The 14,406-nt window shown below is 38.4% G+C and overlaps 1 protein-coding gene and 2 long non-coding RNA genes across 4 annotated transcripts; 2 read left to right on the top strand and 1 right to left on the bottom strand.

Moving 5' to 3' along the window:
• Positions 1–574: 574 nt before the first annotated feature.
• On the top strand, positions 575–953 carry LOC110678989. The gene is made up of 2 exons (XR_002502113.1): positions 575–770; positions 838–953. It is a non-coding gene; the product is annotated as an uncharacterized LOC110678989 (long non-coding RNA).
• Positions 954–9,168: 8,215 nt separating this feature from the next.
• On the bottom strand, positions 9,169–9,920 carry LOC110679093. The gene is made up of 2 exons (XR_002502204.1): positions 9,546–9,920; positions 9,169–9,452 (listed from the first exon to the last, which is right to left on the bottom strand). It is a non-coding gene; the product is annotated as an uncharacterized LOC110679093 (long non-coding RNA).
• Positions 9,921–10,089: 169 nt separating this feature from the next.
• LOC5568765 (selenide, water dikinase 2) lies at positions 10,090–12,115 on the top strand. 2 transcript variants are annotated; one of them, XM_001652507.2, is made up of 4 exons: positions 10,090–10,235; positions 10,298–10,528; positions 10,592–10,955; positions 11,332–12,115. In XM_001652507.2, the coding sequence occupies exons 3-4, from the start codon at positions 10,687–10,689 to the stop codon at positions 11,894–11,896; spliced, it is 834 nt and encodes a 277-aa protein (XP_001652557.2). In that variant the 5' UTR covers positions 10,090–10,235; positions 10,298–10,528; positions 10,592–10,686; the 3' UTR covers positions 11,897–12,115. The 2 variants fall into 2 exon arrangements, with proteins under 2 accessions (XP_001652557.2, XP_001652558.2); XM_001652508.2 differs by having other exon boundaries at positions 10,139–10,235; positions 10,303–10,528.
• The last annotated feature ends 2,291 nt before the right edge of the window (positions 12,116–14,406 follow it).

Raw genomic sequence — 14,406 nt, 5'->3', positions numbered from 1 at the left:
TTTGCTGTTCATTCCAAACAGTAAGTTTCTTTTAACTGTTATGGTAAGTGTATCACAAGCAGTTGCTATTTTATTAAACAATATGAAGCCTTAAGATAGGAACTGTTAAAAATTGTTAAAGTAAACTATCCTAAACAGTGACGTAACACTATAATGTGTAGATATTGTTGAACAATATAGGCATGTTTTGTTCTTTTATATGAGTAACAACTCATGTATGTGCACTTTACTATATAAGACTTCATTGCAACAGTTTGGCGAACGGTCGCCGATACACGCTTTTAAAAATATAGTTGGCAGTAAGTGAAGTAACAACAATACTTTCATTTTTCGAACAGATGCACTTTATACACGTCGACATTTGCATAACTGTGTTAATCATAATTTATTAAATTAATACGAGAAAACAAAAATAATTATTTTTTTCGATGATTGTGCGAAAGTTTTTGATCACTGAGTATATTATTTTTTAGCGTGCATTTTTCTGTGCCTCTTTCGAGACCGTGAAAAAAACAACAACCAAAACCTCGGTCACGAAAAGTTTGTTCCGTTTTTTCCTTCGAGGATGCAGAAAAACAGCGATGGTACATTGTGCGGCCTACGGCTTGAGGAAACAGGTAAGTTGGTGAACGTAAGTCATGAATACAGCGTTATTGATTACGTTTTTCTTTTTCAGTTCAACAAAAGGAGAATTGAAGACCCGGCTACCGCCTGGGCCACAAGAAAAATACGCATCAAAAACGATTTCAAACCACGTCCGTAGCAACATCGTAAGTAAAATTTAGAATTGATATTGTTAATTTGAATGGTAAAACTGGCTATCCTTTTATGTTGCAGTTCCTGTTACACCGACGGACTTGTACCCCGGCAGCAGCATCACCAGAACACCAGATATAATCCTCGGCAGGATCATATCCATAATCCCGATCCTTGCTTAATCATTCCGGGAGGGCCAGTAGACGACCGACGATTTTTTGTAATTTTCGAGCTTCTGAATGCTCAACAGAAACGAGCAGGTCGGATAATGAAAATTCTGATTTAAGCTCAAGTTTTGTGTTTATAAATAATATAGCATAATGAAATACAGAAAAAAGGTTAAACTTGTTGTTGAAATTATTTCTTATTCAATTTGTTCGAAAATAATTCTTATAATATAAACATTTAAGTACAGTACCGCATACGGTTCAAATACCGTAACAAACCATATTTCAATAATTACACATACATTACCCGTTTTCATTCCAATCATATAGGTCAACTATTCCATAGCTATTTCCAATACAGTGATTTGTGTGGAAGAGTGGACAATATATCCATCATTTGGCAAACTGTAAACGAAAAATTTTGTTCGGAGAAATCGACGTTTTTAAATGGTTACATAACTTAACCGCCTATTCTCCATATTGTGATTTTCCCGGTTACTGTTCACCAAATTGTAAAAACCGTTTTCGGTAGTGTCGGTTTATTGTTATTTTTGATGTTTAACGAAATTATTGATATATTGTTGCAAATTGTTGTGCACAGTACGGGATACAGTACGAATATAGTTCTTGATTATGCGGGATCACTCAGCAGTGCGGTAAATTTGACTATGTCCATAGTAGCATCCACTACAAAGCATTGTATTTCAATCCGTGACACCCACCATACAACACAGTGTGGTCAAAAGTATGATGCTAAACTTCTCAAATCAAGAATGTTTCTAATCAAAAATACTACAACCACAGACAAACAGACGTAACACTTAGAACAATTTTTTCAAAATCCATCGTCCAGCTTACACCATCATCATCTGGTGAGCATGTTGCACGAAAAGGTGTTTCGTGCAACAAGACCGGCAGATGGCGGTAGTGAGAAATGTCATACGCAAAGAAAAACGATGCGCGCGCCTCTGGTTGTGAGATTTGTAACATAACGAATGAGTGGTCGATGGGAATTTCGTCAGTGTTACGTCTGTTTGTCTGTGCTACAACTCTGGTTAAATCAACAGAATAAATTTTCTTGTGTAGTGATGTTGATTATGTTTTGGTAGAATTAACAGATTAATGAAGTCGGTTGAAAATCTTTGGTGTAGTTCTTAATTTTACCATGGATTCAGTAGTTTCTACAATAAAATTCATTTCAGTGTATAAAAATTAAGGTGAAACAATAGAAATAATAAACCATAGAAGAAGAATGTCGCTGGCGTCGCTGTCGGAACATCTTTTGCTGGCGGAGATAGGCGGGGTTAAATACTGTTCCACATGCGTATCCAAAAATATCAAGATAATTTTGAATAGCATATTAACCCTATCATAATTGGTTTTAACAGTTGGGTGAATGGTGATTGCAAAAATAACAATGTGGGAAATAGGCGGCTAAGCTGTGTAACAATTTAAAAATCCAGATTTTGTCGAACAAAATTTGTCGTTTACAATTTGTCAATTGAGCAATATACTATCCATTTTCCGTTCAATCTACTGTATCACAAACTGTTTCAGAATAGTTGAACCATAATGTTGCAGTACGATGAGCTTGTAGTGTTTAATAGTATTTTAACCTTTTATCGTAATATTGTGATATGTTAAAACAATAAAAGCCAAGGGGGTGGTCACTCCGCACAAAGCTGGCGCATCATTTTGCGCCAACGTTTTTTTTTACTGTGCCTTTAGGTGTGCCGATGTGTGTTTATAGTAGCAATCATAGCATTCCATGTATTTGTTGTCAACAGAAATAATATGGAAAAAAGTCAAACATATTTTTTTTTTTGACGTGTCTTTTTAAATTCAGTATATCTTTGGAGCACGGAGACCACGGCAATCATATTTTGCCTATCTGAGGGAACATTAAAAAATTACGTTTATCATTTGGGAAAGAAGTGGGGGTTCATAAAAGCAGTGCTAGGCATTGGAAAAAGCGAGACAGATGGGGGAGGGCCGATAAATCCCGAAAAACAATGGACGGCAGTTTTTAATTATCCCTAGATTGAAAATTTACTATTTTTATCATTTTGCCCTTTACCATCGTAGGCTGGCAAATTTTTAAATACAATCGTGTCCTGGAATCAGCTTTAATGTGGCAAGAACTATTAGAAAAATGCCTTCAATATGAACTAAGGCAGCGTTCATATATGACGCAGTATTTTTTGGCCAATTCTCGACTCCCCCATCGTAGCCTATTTTTCATACCTAATACATAATTCGTCACAAAATCTTAGACTCACCCCTTCCCCTAAAATGGTGTGTCATTTACGGGCAGTCCCTAATATGATTTTTCTGGTTCCCCGGGGCACCTCAAATGCCATAAAATGTGTAAAATTTGTTTTCAAACATCTAAACCAAGCTAATTTGAACGCATTTTTATAACGATAATTAAAAGCTCTGAAAGGCTCAGTATCCTTCAAGGCTGTAGCTGATTCTTCCGGGGATTAAGTCCGGGTAGCCACACTTTCTCTCTCACCAAAGAGAACGTGTCTACGTGTAACCACCTGAGTTGAGAACTGCATCGATCTGAATTTTCATTCTCAAACTCCTCCATTGTTTCAGCCAGTTTTTTCGCTTGGGAAATTTCGCGTGAGTTCCAGAGCTTCGATCTAAAATAAAAATAAATTGTTGAATGGGAAAATAACATAAAACCAGTGCGTGTTTTTGCTGTAGCCCATATCAGTTTTTTCCGTTTTTTCATCAGATGACAGAACGCAAACAACTTAAAATTATCAATGGTTGCTGAGAATGAAATTTCAGTTCATTGTGATTTTTATAGCAACCCATTGTGGAAAATAGAGCCAGTCAGTGCGCCGAGATGTGCCTAAGCTGTGCAAGGCACACTGTGTAGAGTGACCACCCCCTTGATAAAAGCTTAATTTAATTATGTAACCTTTAGATTTTATTACTTGTATCGCAGACAGACGTTTAAGTAGGAACAAATTTATTTAAAATTCCTGTGTAAATTCTACCATGGTGTCACCTAGGGAGCAAATTGCTGCAGTACAGTGACAGTTCGTAAAACCACGTGGCTTCATCGTCTCGTTTACCACCCAGTCCACCACCCACTGAACAAAACTTTCAAAACAATCACTTCAAAAATGATTCACACAATTGTGATACTTTCACGCCAATTTATTTTACATGGGTAACGATCATTCAAGGGTGTTATACTAGCATGAATCTGTGAGTAAATTAAACGCCAACTTGTGGTAAAAATTACAATGGATTTAATTAACTTTTACATGAGAAATTATATCCATAAGGGAACATCACCCACCCAGCGCAAAAAAAGGGTGCACAGTTTTTAGCGTCGAGTACGTCGACTGTGGGAGCGGTTGTGTGTCATGCTGTCAACGAAATGTGATCGGGGTGGTGGCGGGACGCATACGCCACTAACGCCATCTGTTAGCTTATTGCCACTTGGCGATTTGTGGCGGCCATGTTTTTACACAAGTGGCTGAGTCTAACTTGAACGTCTGTCTGCGCTTGTATTATTGCAATGTGCAGGTATCTCTAATGCAAGTTGATCTACCTTTCCTGGTTGATTGAAATTAAAACCTGTTTAAGTGTCACTAATAAACACACAAAAAATCACTCCCGCTTGTTTTTACATGGATTCGACAGCTACACCAACTACTCAGTCTCCGAACTCAGTAATTCCGGGGAATCTGTGCGGATCATGCTCGCTATGTTTGGTTTGGGCAACTGGCTGCTGAAATCCTATCCCGTAATACATTGTTCAAACTGTTTGATATGGTATTAAGCTTGAGGATTCATACTGTTCAACATAAATGCAACTGATTAAGATACTTTAACATCAACCGGTATAAGAAGTTTACTGTTTGGAAATTGAGTGAAATGGATCATTAACATAACCAAACGGCCGCTATGGAAAGCATAGATAGCGCCACCGTAGCCTTGTGTGTTTGACGGAACAGCAATGCTGTCACAATGTTAAATCCCATATACAGTGGTGTCTTTGTTTTGATGTGGTGAGCACTGGCAAAAACTACCTTCAATGATCCATTACTGTAAACAAAGTCAGAAAAATGCAACAATGTGGATTTTTGCATGTAACTCATTTATTTAAATATTAATTAGAAATCCTTTATAGGAGAGATTCGCGGAAGCTGACATTTCTGTCAAAGTGTGAGCCATTCGAGCAGCGAGAGCTGTCAAAGTTTGAGCCAAACGGACATGCGTTATGTTTGTTTTGAACTTTTCTTGAGGAGTAATGAAATCCGCTGGATATTATTTCGGTAAAAGTAATTTTGCATGAAGCAACAAAATGAATTTTTTTTTTTTTAATTTTTGTCAACGCGATTTTTAGTTGTTGATTTTTTGGCTGTTTAGGGCCTGTTCACAAATTTCATAACGCTGAAGGGGGTGGGTGGGTGTACTCAAAATGTTACAGGTCATTCAAAATTCGTAGAAAATTATGAAATTTCCGAATGAACCCTTATTAGTTTGGATATGTAGCTCAAAGATCTATAACGAAACAAAATACACTTTTTAGCAATGAGGAAGTCATGTCCGTGTTATTGCTGTTTGCATTTGAGATGCAAATCTTGGCTAAATGTCCTCCAAACGCGGTAACACAAAACAATCAAAGGACACCTAGCAACGATTATATAAATCACCGCCGCCCTAGCAAGAAAAATCTATCTTTGACATCGCATTTCTTGTAAAATATCTTACCGCGTTTGGTGTTCCCGCATTTGATATTAGCATTTCAAACGCACACAGCAATACAATATAATTCTCGACACCGAGCAAAATCAGCACTGCTGGTCTGTTGCCAAATCATTCCATTTTACTTCCGCTTATCTCTCTATAAAGAATCGCTAATATTAATCATATAGAGTTCTATCTTTTTTTTATGCCTATTCGATTCGATTAAAATCCATTTTCCACATAATGGATCATTGAATGTAGTTTTTGTCAGTGCTCACCGCATCAAAACAAAGGCACCACTGTATATGGGATTTAACATTGTGACAGCATTGCTGTTCTTTCAAACACACAAGGCAACTGTGGCCAGGGATGCCAGGTGATTTTTTCCAATGTATTCCAATTGCATGGAAAAATGTCTTCCAATGTCTTCCACTTAAAACTTTTCAATTATCATGGTAACATTATAAACTCTATAAATTTTCGGGTTAAGGCCCAAGTAAATGCCAAAACTGAAAAAAAATACAGTTTTCTGCTTTAAAATCCCCAATTCTGAAAAAATAAATACACACAGCTGTTTTACTTTCAAACTAAAACTGCTGTGTGTGTGTTTTTTTTATTTGTTGATTTTAACTCAGAGTTCTTCTGTTTCAGTTGTGAAATTCGCTCCATGTTTACTTAACTCTGGTAAGTCAGAAAATTAGGCTGTCTTTTATCATGTTTGACATTATTGTTGAATAATTTCTTCAAAGAAATCCTAGCATACTGTTTCAAAACCATACTTGTCAGGCAATAGCTAAGCTGTGCATTGTTTTATTTTCAACAAGATTTCAATTTAATCGGAAGTTCCCTTGGTTATGAATAATTATTCTTGAGAATCCATCAGGAGTTCAACCAGAAACTCGTCTTTGAATACCTTCACAGACTGCTCCATAAACCCCTAAAAATATATCTACATTTATTTATTCACGGAATTCTCCAGTGATGTTTCATGAAATGTATCTAAAAGAATATTGAAGGATTCTTCCAAGATAATATGGATGTATTCCTCTAAGCATTGCAAAAAGGATATATTGAATGAACAATTTAATTGATAAGATTTCTAGCAGAATGCTTTTTTACGAGTTCCTTCAGAAATTTTTTATGATATTCCAGCAAATCCTCGAGAAACTTTTTGTTCTTCATCAAAGAATTTCTTCAAATGTTCGATCAGGGATTTCTGCAATAATTTATCCCGGAATTTCACAAGACTTTCTCCAGGAATTCCTCTAGAAATTTGTATACACATTTTTTTAATTTCCATGTACTCTTCTATGATTTCTTCTCGCGATCTTAAAAATTTCGTTAACAGTTTTCAAACAAGTTATCCCAAAATTCCTTTAAGCATTCTTTAGGAATTATCTGCACTATTAACTTCAGGGATTCTTCTCTGAATTTCCTGCCATAAATTCTACCATGGATTGTATTCACTAGAGATTTCTCTGAAGGTTCCTGCTGAAAAGAATTGAGGGATTTGGAACTTTTTTCCCGAAAGAACTGCCAATAAATTTCTGGTGGAGCTCCAGATGAACTTTGTAAGAATTGCTGGAAAAACTCTGGAGAAATTTCCAAATCAATTGTGGAGGAATTCCCTAAGAAACTGCGAAGGATTTCTGGAGTAATTCCCGGAGGAAAATGAAGTAATATTCAGAGAAACTCCAGAGGAATTCCTGGAAGAACCCTGGAAGAAATTCTGGTGAAACTACGAAAAAACTACTAGAGGAATTTTTGAAAGTTAGAAATCCTTAGGGATTCCTCGGGAGAATTCAAAGAATTCCCCCGGAGATTTCCCCCAAGAACTCCTCCGGGATTTTCTCCAGGATTTTCTCATGTGATTTCCAATAGCAATTTCTCCGTGGATTTCATCCAGGATTTGGATTTCCTTCATAGGTCCTTTGGAATTGGTGCGCAGTTCTTTCAGGAATTCTTCCAGGTTTTTTTTCGGATTTCCCCGATGAATTCCTTTTCGAGTCCTCCAGCAATTCTTTCGGAGTTCCTTCAGCAATTCCTCCAGAGTTTCTCCTGGAGCTTTAGAGAAACTTCGGAGGATATGCTGGAAAAAATCCAAAATAATTGCTGAAAGAACTCCTTAGGAATTTCTGGTGATGCTTCGAAGGAATTCCCGAAGGAACTCTTAAGGAATTCCTACAGAAACTCTGGACAAAATCCAAGAGAATTTCCGAAGGGAATCATGGAGGAACTACGAAGCAATTCCTGGGTGAACTCAGGAGGCGTTCTTGTACAAACTTGGGTTGTGTTTCTGGAGCGATTCCGGAGGCGTTCCTAGAGCAATTTCGGGGAACTTGCTTGACGAACTCCGGAAAAATGCCTCAAGAAACTGAGGGGGGAATTCGAAGCAATTCCCACTGTTTGGAAGGAACATCGGAGGAGCCTTCCAGGAATTACGGAGGAACTCCAGAGGATTTTTTTAAGAATTCTAGAAGAATTGCCTGTGGAAATCCGGAGAACGTTCCGAGGAATTGCTGAACGAAATCCAGAGAACATCCGAAATAATTTCTTGAAGGACTTGAAAAAACATGGAGGAACTCTGGATGAATTCCTGGAGGAAGTTTAGAGAAATTCCCGGAGATATTGTTTAGAAATTTCCTGGGGAAGTCTGGACAAATTCCCGGAGTGAATGTTGTGATTTTTTCCAAGCAATTTCAAAAGAACTCCTTAAACAGCTCTTTAGCATTTCCGAGGAATCATAGTGAAACACCCATGAGTCGATGTTTCATTTTTCGATATCGACACATGAAACCATACAAAAACCCATCATTTCATGGTTACCATGATGGTCCCCTCATACAACTTTCCAAAGCATTTCTGTTCCATGACTCGGTATTTCCATGAGTCGGTGGTCCTTTCAGATATCGACTGAGGGAGGTTTGGCTGTACTTGAGGAACTATGGAGAATTCATGGAGATATAAAAAAAAACAGGACGAACTATGGAGGAAATCTGAATGAATTCCCGGCGAAGCTCCAAAAGAATTCTCGGAGGCATTAAAGGAAAAAATCTCTGGAGAAATTCCTGGTGGAAATCCCCGATGGAATTCCTGTAGCAAATCCTCGAAAAAAATCTGATTGAAATCTCCGGAAAATTTTCTGGAGGCATTCCTGAAGTAAAACCCTGGAAGAATTGCTATTAATAATCCCCTGAGGAATTCCTGGAGAAAATCCCCGGCATATACACACTTAAAAGAAATTACCGACTTCGGTAATTTATTTACCGAAATCTCAACAGCTGAACGGTCGGTAATGCGTTCGGTAAACTAGAATTTTACCAACCAATCGGTATTTTGGATGAGCAAAAATAACTGTCAAAATTACCAATCGATCGGTAAAGTTTACCGAAGAAAATAAGCCTGCATTGTAATTCAGTTTACCGGAGATCTGTAAATTGAAACTCGACGCCTGGCCACTGAAAAATATGTGATGTTTATATTTACAGTATCATGCACTGTTTTGATATTATGAACTAAACACATAATAGAAATTTTGAAAGTGGAATATTTATTTTTCACTTGGAACGCCATGATATTAATCAGATACAAATTCAGATTCTGTTCATGCTTCATTTCCCGATCGACGCAAAAAACACTGCACGGTGGTTCATCGCAGTTCGTTGCATTGCCGGTTGGTTTGAAGCTTCCAAAGGGATGGTTCTCAACAGCAACTTCCAAGAGCAGATCTGGATCATGCAGTGTATTTGTTTCATGTTTCTGGTGTTCTGATTTCGGCGTGATCATCGCTATGAACAAGTCCAGTAACATAACCTGCGACGAAAACATAACGAAAGCAGCACTGTAGATGTATGAATTGCAATACAAGAAATTTGTGTTTCTTACGGAAAATCTCCACAACCTTACCTCGTGTAATTCTTGCACTTGTTCCATACTCTAATAATACTAAACACCCGAAATCGAAAACCTCACTTCAATCAACAAAGCCGGTCGGAAGAAAACTATCATGGCGAATTTGACGTCTCTTGCTGCTACATTACCGAAATTCGGTAATCGACGGCATTGTTTACCGAAATTTCAGCTTTCTGTTTTACCGAAATCAGTGATTAGGCTTATTTGCTGATTCATCGGTGAAATTAATCACCGTACTCGGTAAATCTGGATAAAATCACCGAAAATCAGCAATATTCTTTACAGTTTTCGGCAAACAGGCAGCTGATTACCGAAAAATTTGTATTTTATTAGATCACCGATTGAAAACGGTAAAAAAAATTACCGAACTCAGAGTGTCTGTTTGAGTGTGTCTTCAAAAATTCTGAAAAGTCTTCCAAAAATCTTTCGTCTTCCAAATGTCTTCCACACTACTCAAATGTCTTCCAATGGAAGACATGTCTTCCAACCTGGCATCCCTGACTGTGGCCTTGTGTGTGTGTAACGTAATTTGTGAGCTGTTCCTTTTTCTGGAAAGGGCTAACTTGGAACACATGGCAACAGGTGATTGTTTTCCTTTTGTCGCCTTGGTCTCATTTATTTTCAGTCTCAGATTTTCAGCTGTTTCGTTCGGAACGAACAACGCAAGGAATTTTGCTCATCATCGTGAGTATGGAAATGTTTTTTTTATGATTAAAATGTTCTAAATAATTATTTAAATTTACTAGAAAAGTTGCCCTTATCGTGGGTCGCCATGTTCGATCCGACACAACATGGTCTGAGCCGGGATTTCCGGCTCACCAAGTTCTCCACATTGCGCGGGTGAGGTTCGAAAATTCCTCAAGATGTCCTTGACCGGCTTCTTCGAGGAGTTTATAGCGAACAATTCGCCAAAGAAGAACAATCCGATCGTACTGTAGATGATAAGCAAAGTGGTTCTGATAGCGCTGAGGGAGTTGGTAAGATGATTAACTAAAATATTTAATATGATGATTTGGATTGGTAACGGATCATCTTAACAGGAATTGGACTGGATTCGTCCGTGATACCGTTGAAACATGATTTGCATTTAGTTCAGACCGTGGATTTTTTCTACCCGCTCATCGATGATCCGTACATGTTGGGCCGAATCGCGCTGGCCAATGTGGTCAGCGATGTGTACGCCGTGGGAGCCTTGGAAATCGACGAAATCAAGCTGGTTTGCTCGGCACCAACGGAATTTAGCGACGAGGAACGAGATATTGTGGTTCCAATAATCATCAAAGGCTTCCAAGATGCGGCAGCAGAATCGAAGTCGCGCGTGAAAATCGGAAGCATTGCGCTGAATCCTTGGTGTATCATTGGTGGAATTGCTACCGCCGTTTGCCACAAATCGGAGTTGATCATGTAAGGATATAGTTCTAGTTTAAGCTGTAATTAGGGTTACCATCTGATTGAGTTTCAACAGGGCTAGTAGCAGGTCTCATTTTGGAAACCTGATATCTTTCTTAATGTAAGTCGCTATTTAAATGGAAGGTCTCTAAAGTTTATATTTTGTCTAAAATGATCTAGTGTAGAACTAGCCCTCGTGCGTTAAAATACACTCAAATAAAGTTTTTTAAAAAAAAAAATCTAAAATGATCTAAACTTTACGCTAGAGTCTAAAAGTCCTTTTTTCTTACTCTGCTTATAGTGAATTCTGTTGTCCAAACTCTAAAGGTTCCAGAAAAACCTTCAGACTATTAAGCCACTATTTCAGGGATTTCAATATTTATACTTGCAGGCCGTACTATGCACAAGTAGGAGATTCTCTTGTTCTAACAAAGCCTCTGGGAACACAACTGGCAACCAATGCCTTCATCTGGATGACTGAAGAATCTGATAACTGGAAGAAACTAACAGATAAATTGAGTAAGTCCGATATTGAGAAAACGTACGTCATCGCAATGGAATCAATGTCCCGCCTTAACAAATCCGGAGCGGAGCTGATGCATAAATTTAAAGCTCACGCAGCAACGGATGTAACCGGTTTCGGGCTGTTTGGCCACGCGGACAATTTAGCCAAATTCCAGAAAGAAAGTGTCGATTTCGAAATCCATACGCTGCCTATTATAAAGAACGTAGTACAAATTGCCGAATTGCTTGGACGAAGTGCTAAGCTTCTGGCAGGTAAGGCAGTTGAAACATCCGGCGGACTGCTGATTAGCTTGCCTGCGGAAAATGCCCAGGGATTCTGCGAGGAATATGAGGCGGTTTCGGGTCATGCTGCATGGATAGTCGGGAGAGTAGTGGCTGGCAGTCGCACGGTCAAAATGAGTTCAAATCCAACGATCATCAGCGCAGAATGAACACTTCTGGAGGGTGCGTGGAATTTGCGAATTTTCCTCGTCAGCAATGAAGGTATCACTTGCAAAGGAGAACGTATGAAGCGGACTTTTAAAGGCTGAAATGCTGGTAAGTTTGTGGAAGTTTTTCTCTTTTGCAGATGGTAGATGTTTTTGCTTTCGAGGTTTATTCGCAATGAAGTGTGATCACATAAAAATACAGAATATATTATGAATTTTAAATATAAATTATTCAATTTGTGAAACTTCCTTAAAGCAGCCACTTTCTGTAATTATTCCTTTGTTGTTACTGGCATAGTAAAAAAGCTGTAGATCATTTTGTTGCTCTGCAAAAAAAGAGTTAATTTATAGCATTTAGAAACAACTGATGGAAGAGAATGTAATTACCTTAACGTATGTCTCCATGTTCATTACTCCGAAGCGAAAAGATATCTCTTTATAGTACTGCGACATCAGCAGCAAAAGCTTCACCGATTTTTGCACCTTCAAGTCCAAATTGTACCAATTGATATCGTACACCTGTTCCACCAATTCTTCACCCTGTTAGAAAAGAATGTGCTCTGCTCAATCAAGTACTTGAACTTTGTTAAAAACTCCTTTTGAACCACCTTTATCAGTAAGAGCGTTCCTAGAAGAGAAAGTGAAAAGATTTGGAACGAGGCAGCGAAACAGATGACAATGGCCGGATACCAGCGAACCTAAAATCGTAAAAGTTAAATAAGGGGCGGTCCATTAATTACGTAAGACAATTTTCGGGATTTTTCAACCCCCCCTCCCCCCATGATAAGATTTTTTGTATGAAAATCCAAAATAAATTGTATGGCACGTAAGAAATCTCAAACCCCCCCTCCCCCCATAACCCCTTACCTAATTAATGGACAGCCCCTAATAATTGATTCTGTATACATATGTTGATATGTTGAAACTTGTAACATTACAAAAACTAAGGCGGTGAGCAATACAGCGATAGTACCGGTCATACTGGCAAGACTCATTAGAAAGTATGAGCTGAAAACTTCATTGGATAGGTCGAGGAATCTGTAAAGGGAAATGGTTTCAAGAAGTTTCGTCAATCAAGAATTATTACAATGGTACATAGCGAGGGAGAGTCAAAGTATGTTAGTTATAAGCATTCAACTACTAATATGTAAAATTTTAAAAGTTTATCTTTTAAATGATGGAACATTACAACAAGACAACGCAGCAGGGCAGACTAGGATGAGATGAGGATCATAAAAGAACTTGAGGAGAAACCAGTGTTCTACATCAAGGCAGATAAAGGCAATGTGGTCGCCATCATGGATAAGACGGATTACGACGAACAAATGGTGAAAAAGGTAAACGAAGGCCGCTACTGACATTTGAGAGTGGATCCAGTACCCGGACTCATCAAACTTGCGGACAAAACTTTGAAGGACTGCAAGGCGGTCATCAGTGAGGCTGGTTTGTAAGAGGCAAACCCCATTCTTTCACGATTCAAAGGATTTTTGAAAATTTACAAGCCACCAAACGAAATACGAGAAATTATTTCCCCCACCCATAAACTGGCGATATGGTTAGTCAAGGAATTTCAGAGTATGTTGAATCCCTTTCTCCACCAGGTAAGTTAAAAATACCTAGGCGTTCTCTCAGAAACTCAGGAAACATCGAGGATGACGAGATAATGGTTTCTTTCGACGTAGCGGCCCTTTTATCCAGCGTTTTAGTAAAAGATTTCCTAAATCTTGTCGAGAACTAGTTATTACCCCAAATGACGGATACAGCATGTAAAGGAAAGTTTAGAGCGTACATGAGGTTGGCAAGATTGTACATGGATGAGAGAACTTCTTTCAATGTCAAGGAAACTTATACAAGCAGACAAAAGGAGCCCCCATGGAAAACCCTCTCTTATGTGCGAGCTATTCATGGCGAATCTTGAGAAAAATTCAAACAAACAAGCAATATTACCAGTTAAATGGTGGAGATACGATTTTGGATACAATCAACAACGTACACAAGGATATTGACAATTTGAGTGACAATTAGAAGTCCGGCAGTCAAAACTTCGGCGAAGTTCGGCGTCAGCATTCTAATTTAGTGCTTCGTCGACGTATAAGGATTGCGTTTGTCGGCGTAGCACTTCGTTAGAATGCCGACGTCGAACTTCGGCGAACTTTTGTTGGTGATATTGCATTTCTTTTATGAACTTCGGTCTAAAGTTAATCTGAATGCACAATATCAAGCTCACCCACGAGGAGAAGAAGGAAGGAAAAACTACCGTTTTTGGATCTTTTTTTCACCAGGGAGGGAAGTTCATCGTTGAACTTCGAAATGTATAAGAAGCCTAAAAACATTAAGCGAGTCATCTCCAAAACATCGAATCATTCGTTCCAGCATTTGACCACATGGTCCACAGGATGTAGACTGTACCCTCGAGCGAAGACGGAAAAACTGAGGAACTGGAATATATTTTCGAGACGGTAACAAGGTGGGGACGATTAAAGCCATCATCGCCAAAATAGAAAGACAGCATA

This window comes from Aedes aegypti, chromosome 3, assembly GCF_002204515.2.
Source record: "Aedes aegypti strain LVP_AGWG chromosome 3, AaegL5.0 Primary Assembly, whole genome shotgun sequence".
Taxonomy (NCBI): domain Eukaryota; kingdom Metazoa; phylum Arthropoda; class Insecta; order Diptera; family Culicidae; genus Aedes; species Aedes aegypti.
The sequence above is the reverse complement of the archived record's forward strand: the minus strand, read 5'-3'. Positions and strand labels throughout refer to the sequence as shown.

Coding starts and splice junctions, on each gene's coding strand:
- LOC5568765 (XM_001652507.2), top strand. CDS start 10,687: ATGTTGGGCCGAATCGCGCTGGCCAATGTGGTCAGCGATGTGTACGCC. Junction 10,956..11,331: donor CACAAATCGGAGTTGATCAT/GTAAGGATATAG, acceptor TTATACTTGCAG/GCCGTACTATGCACAAGTAG.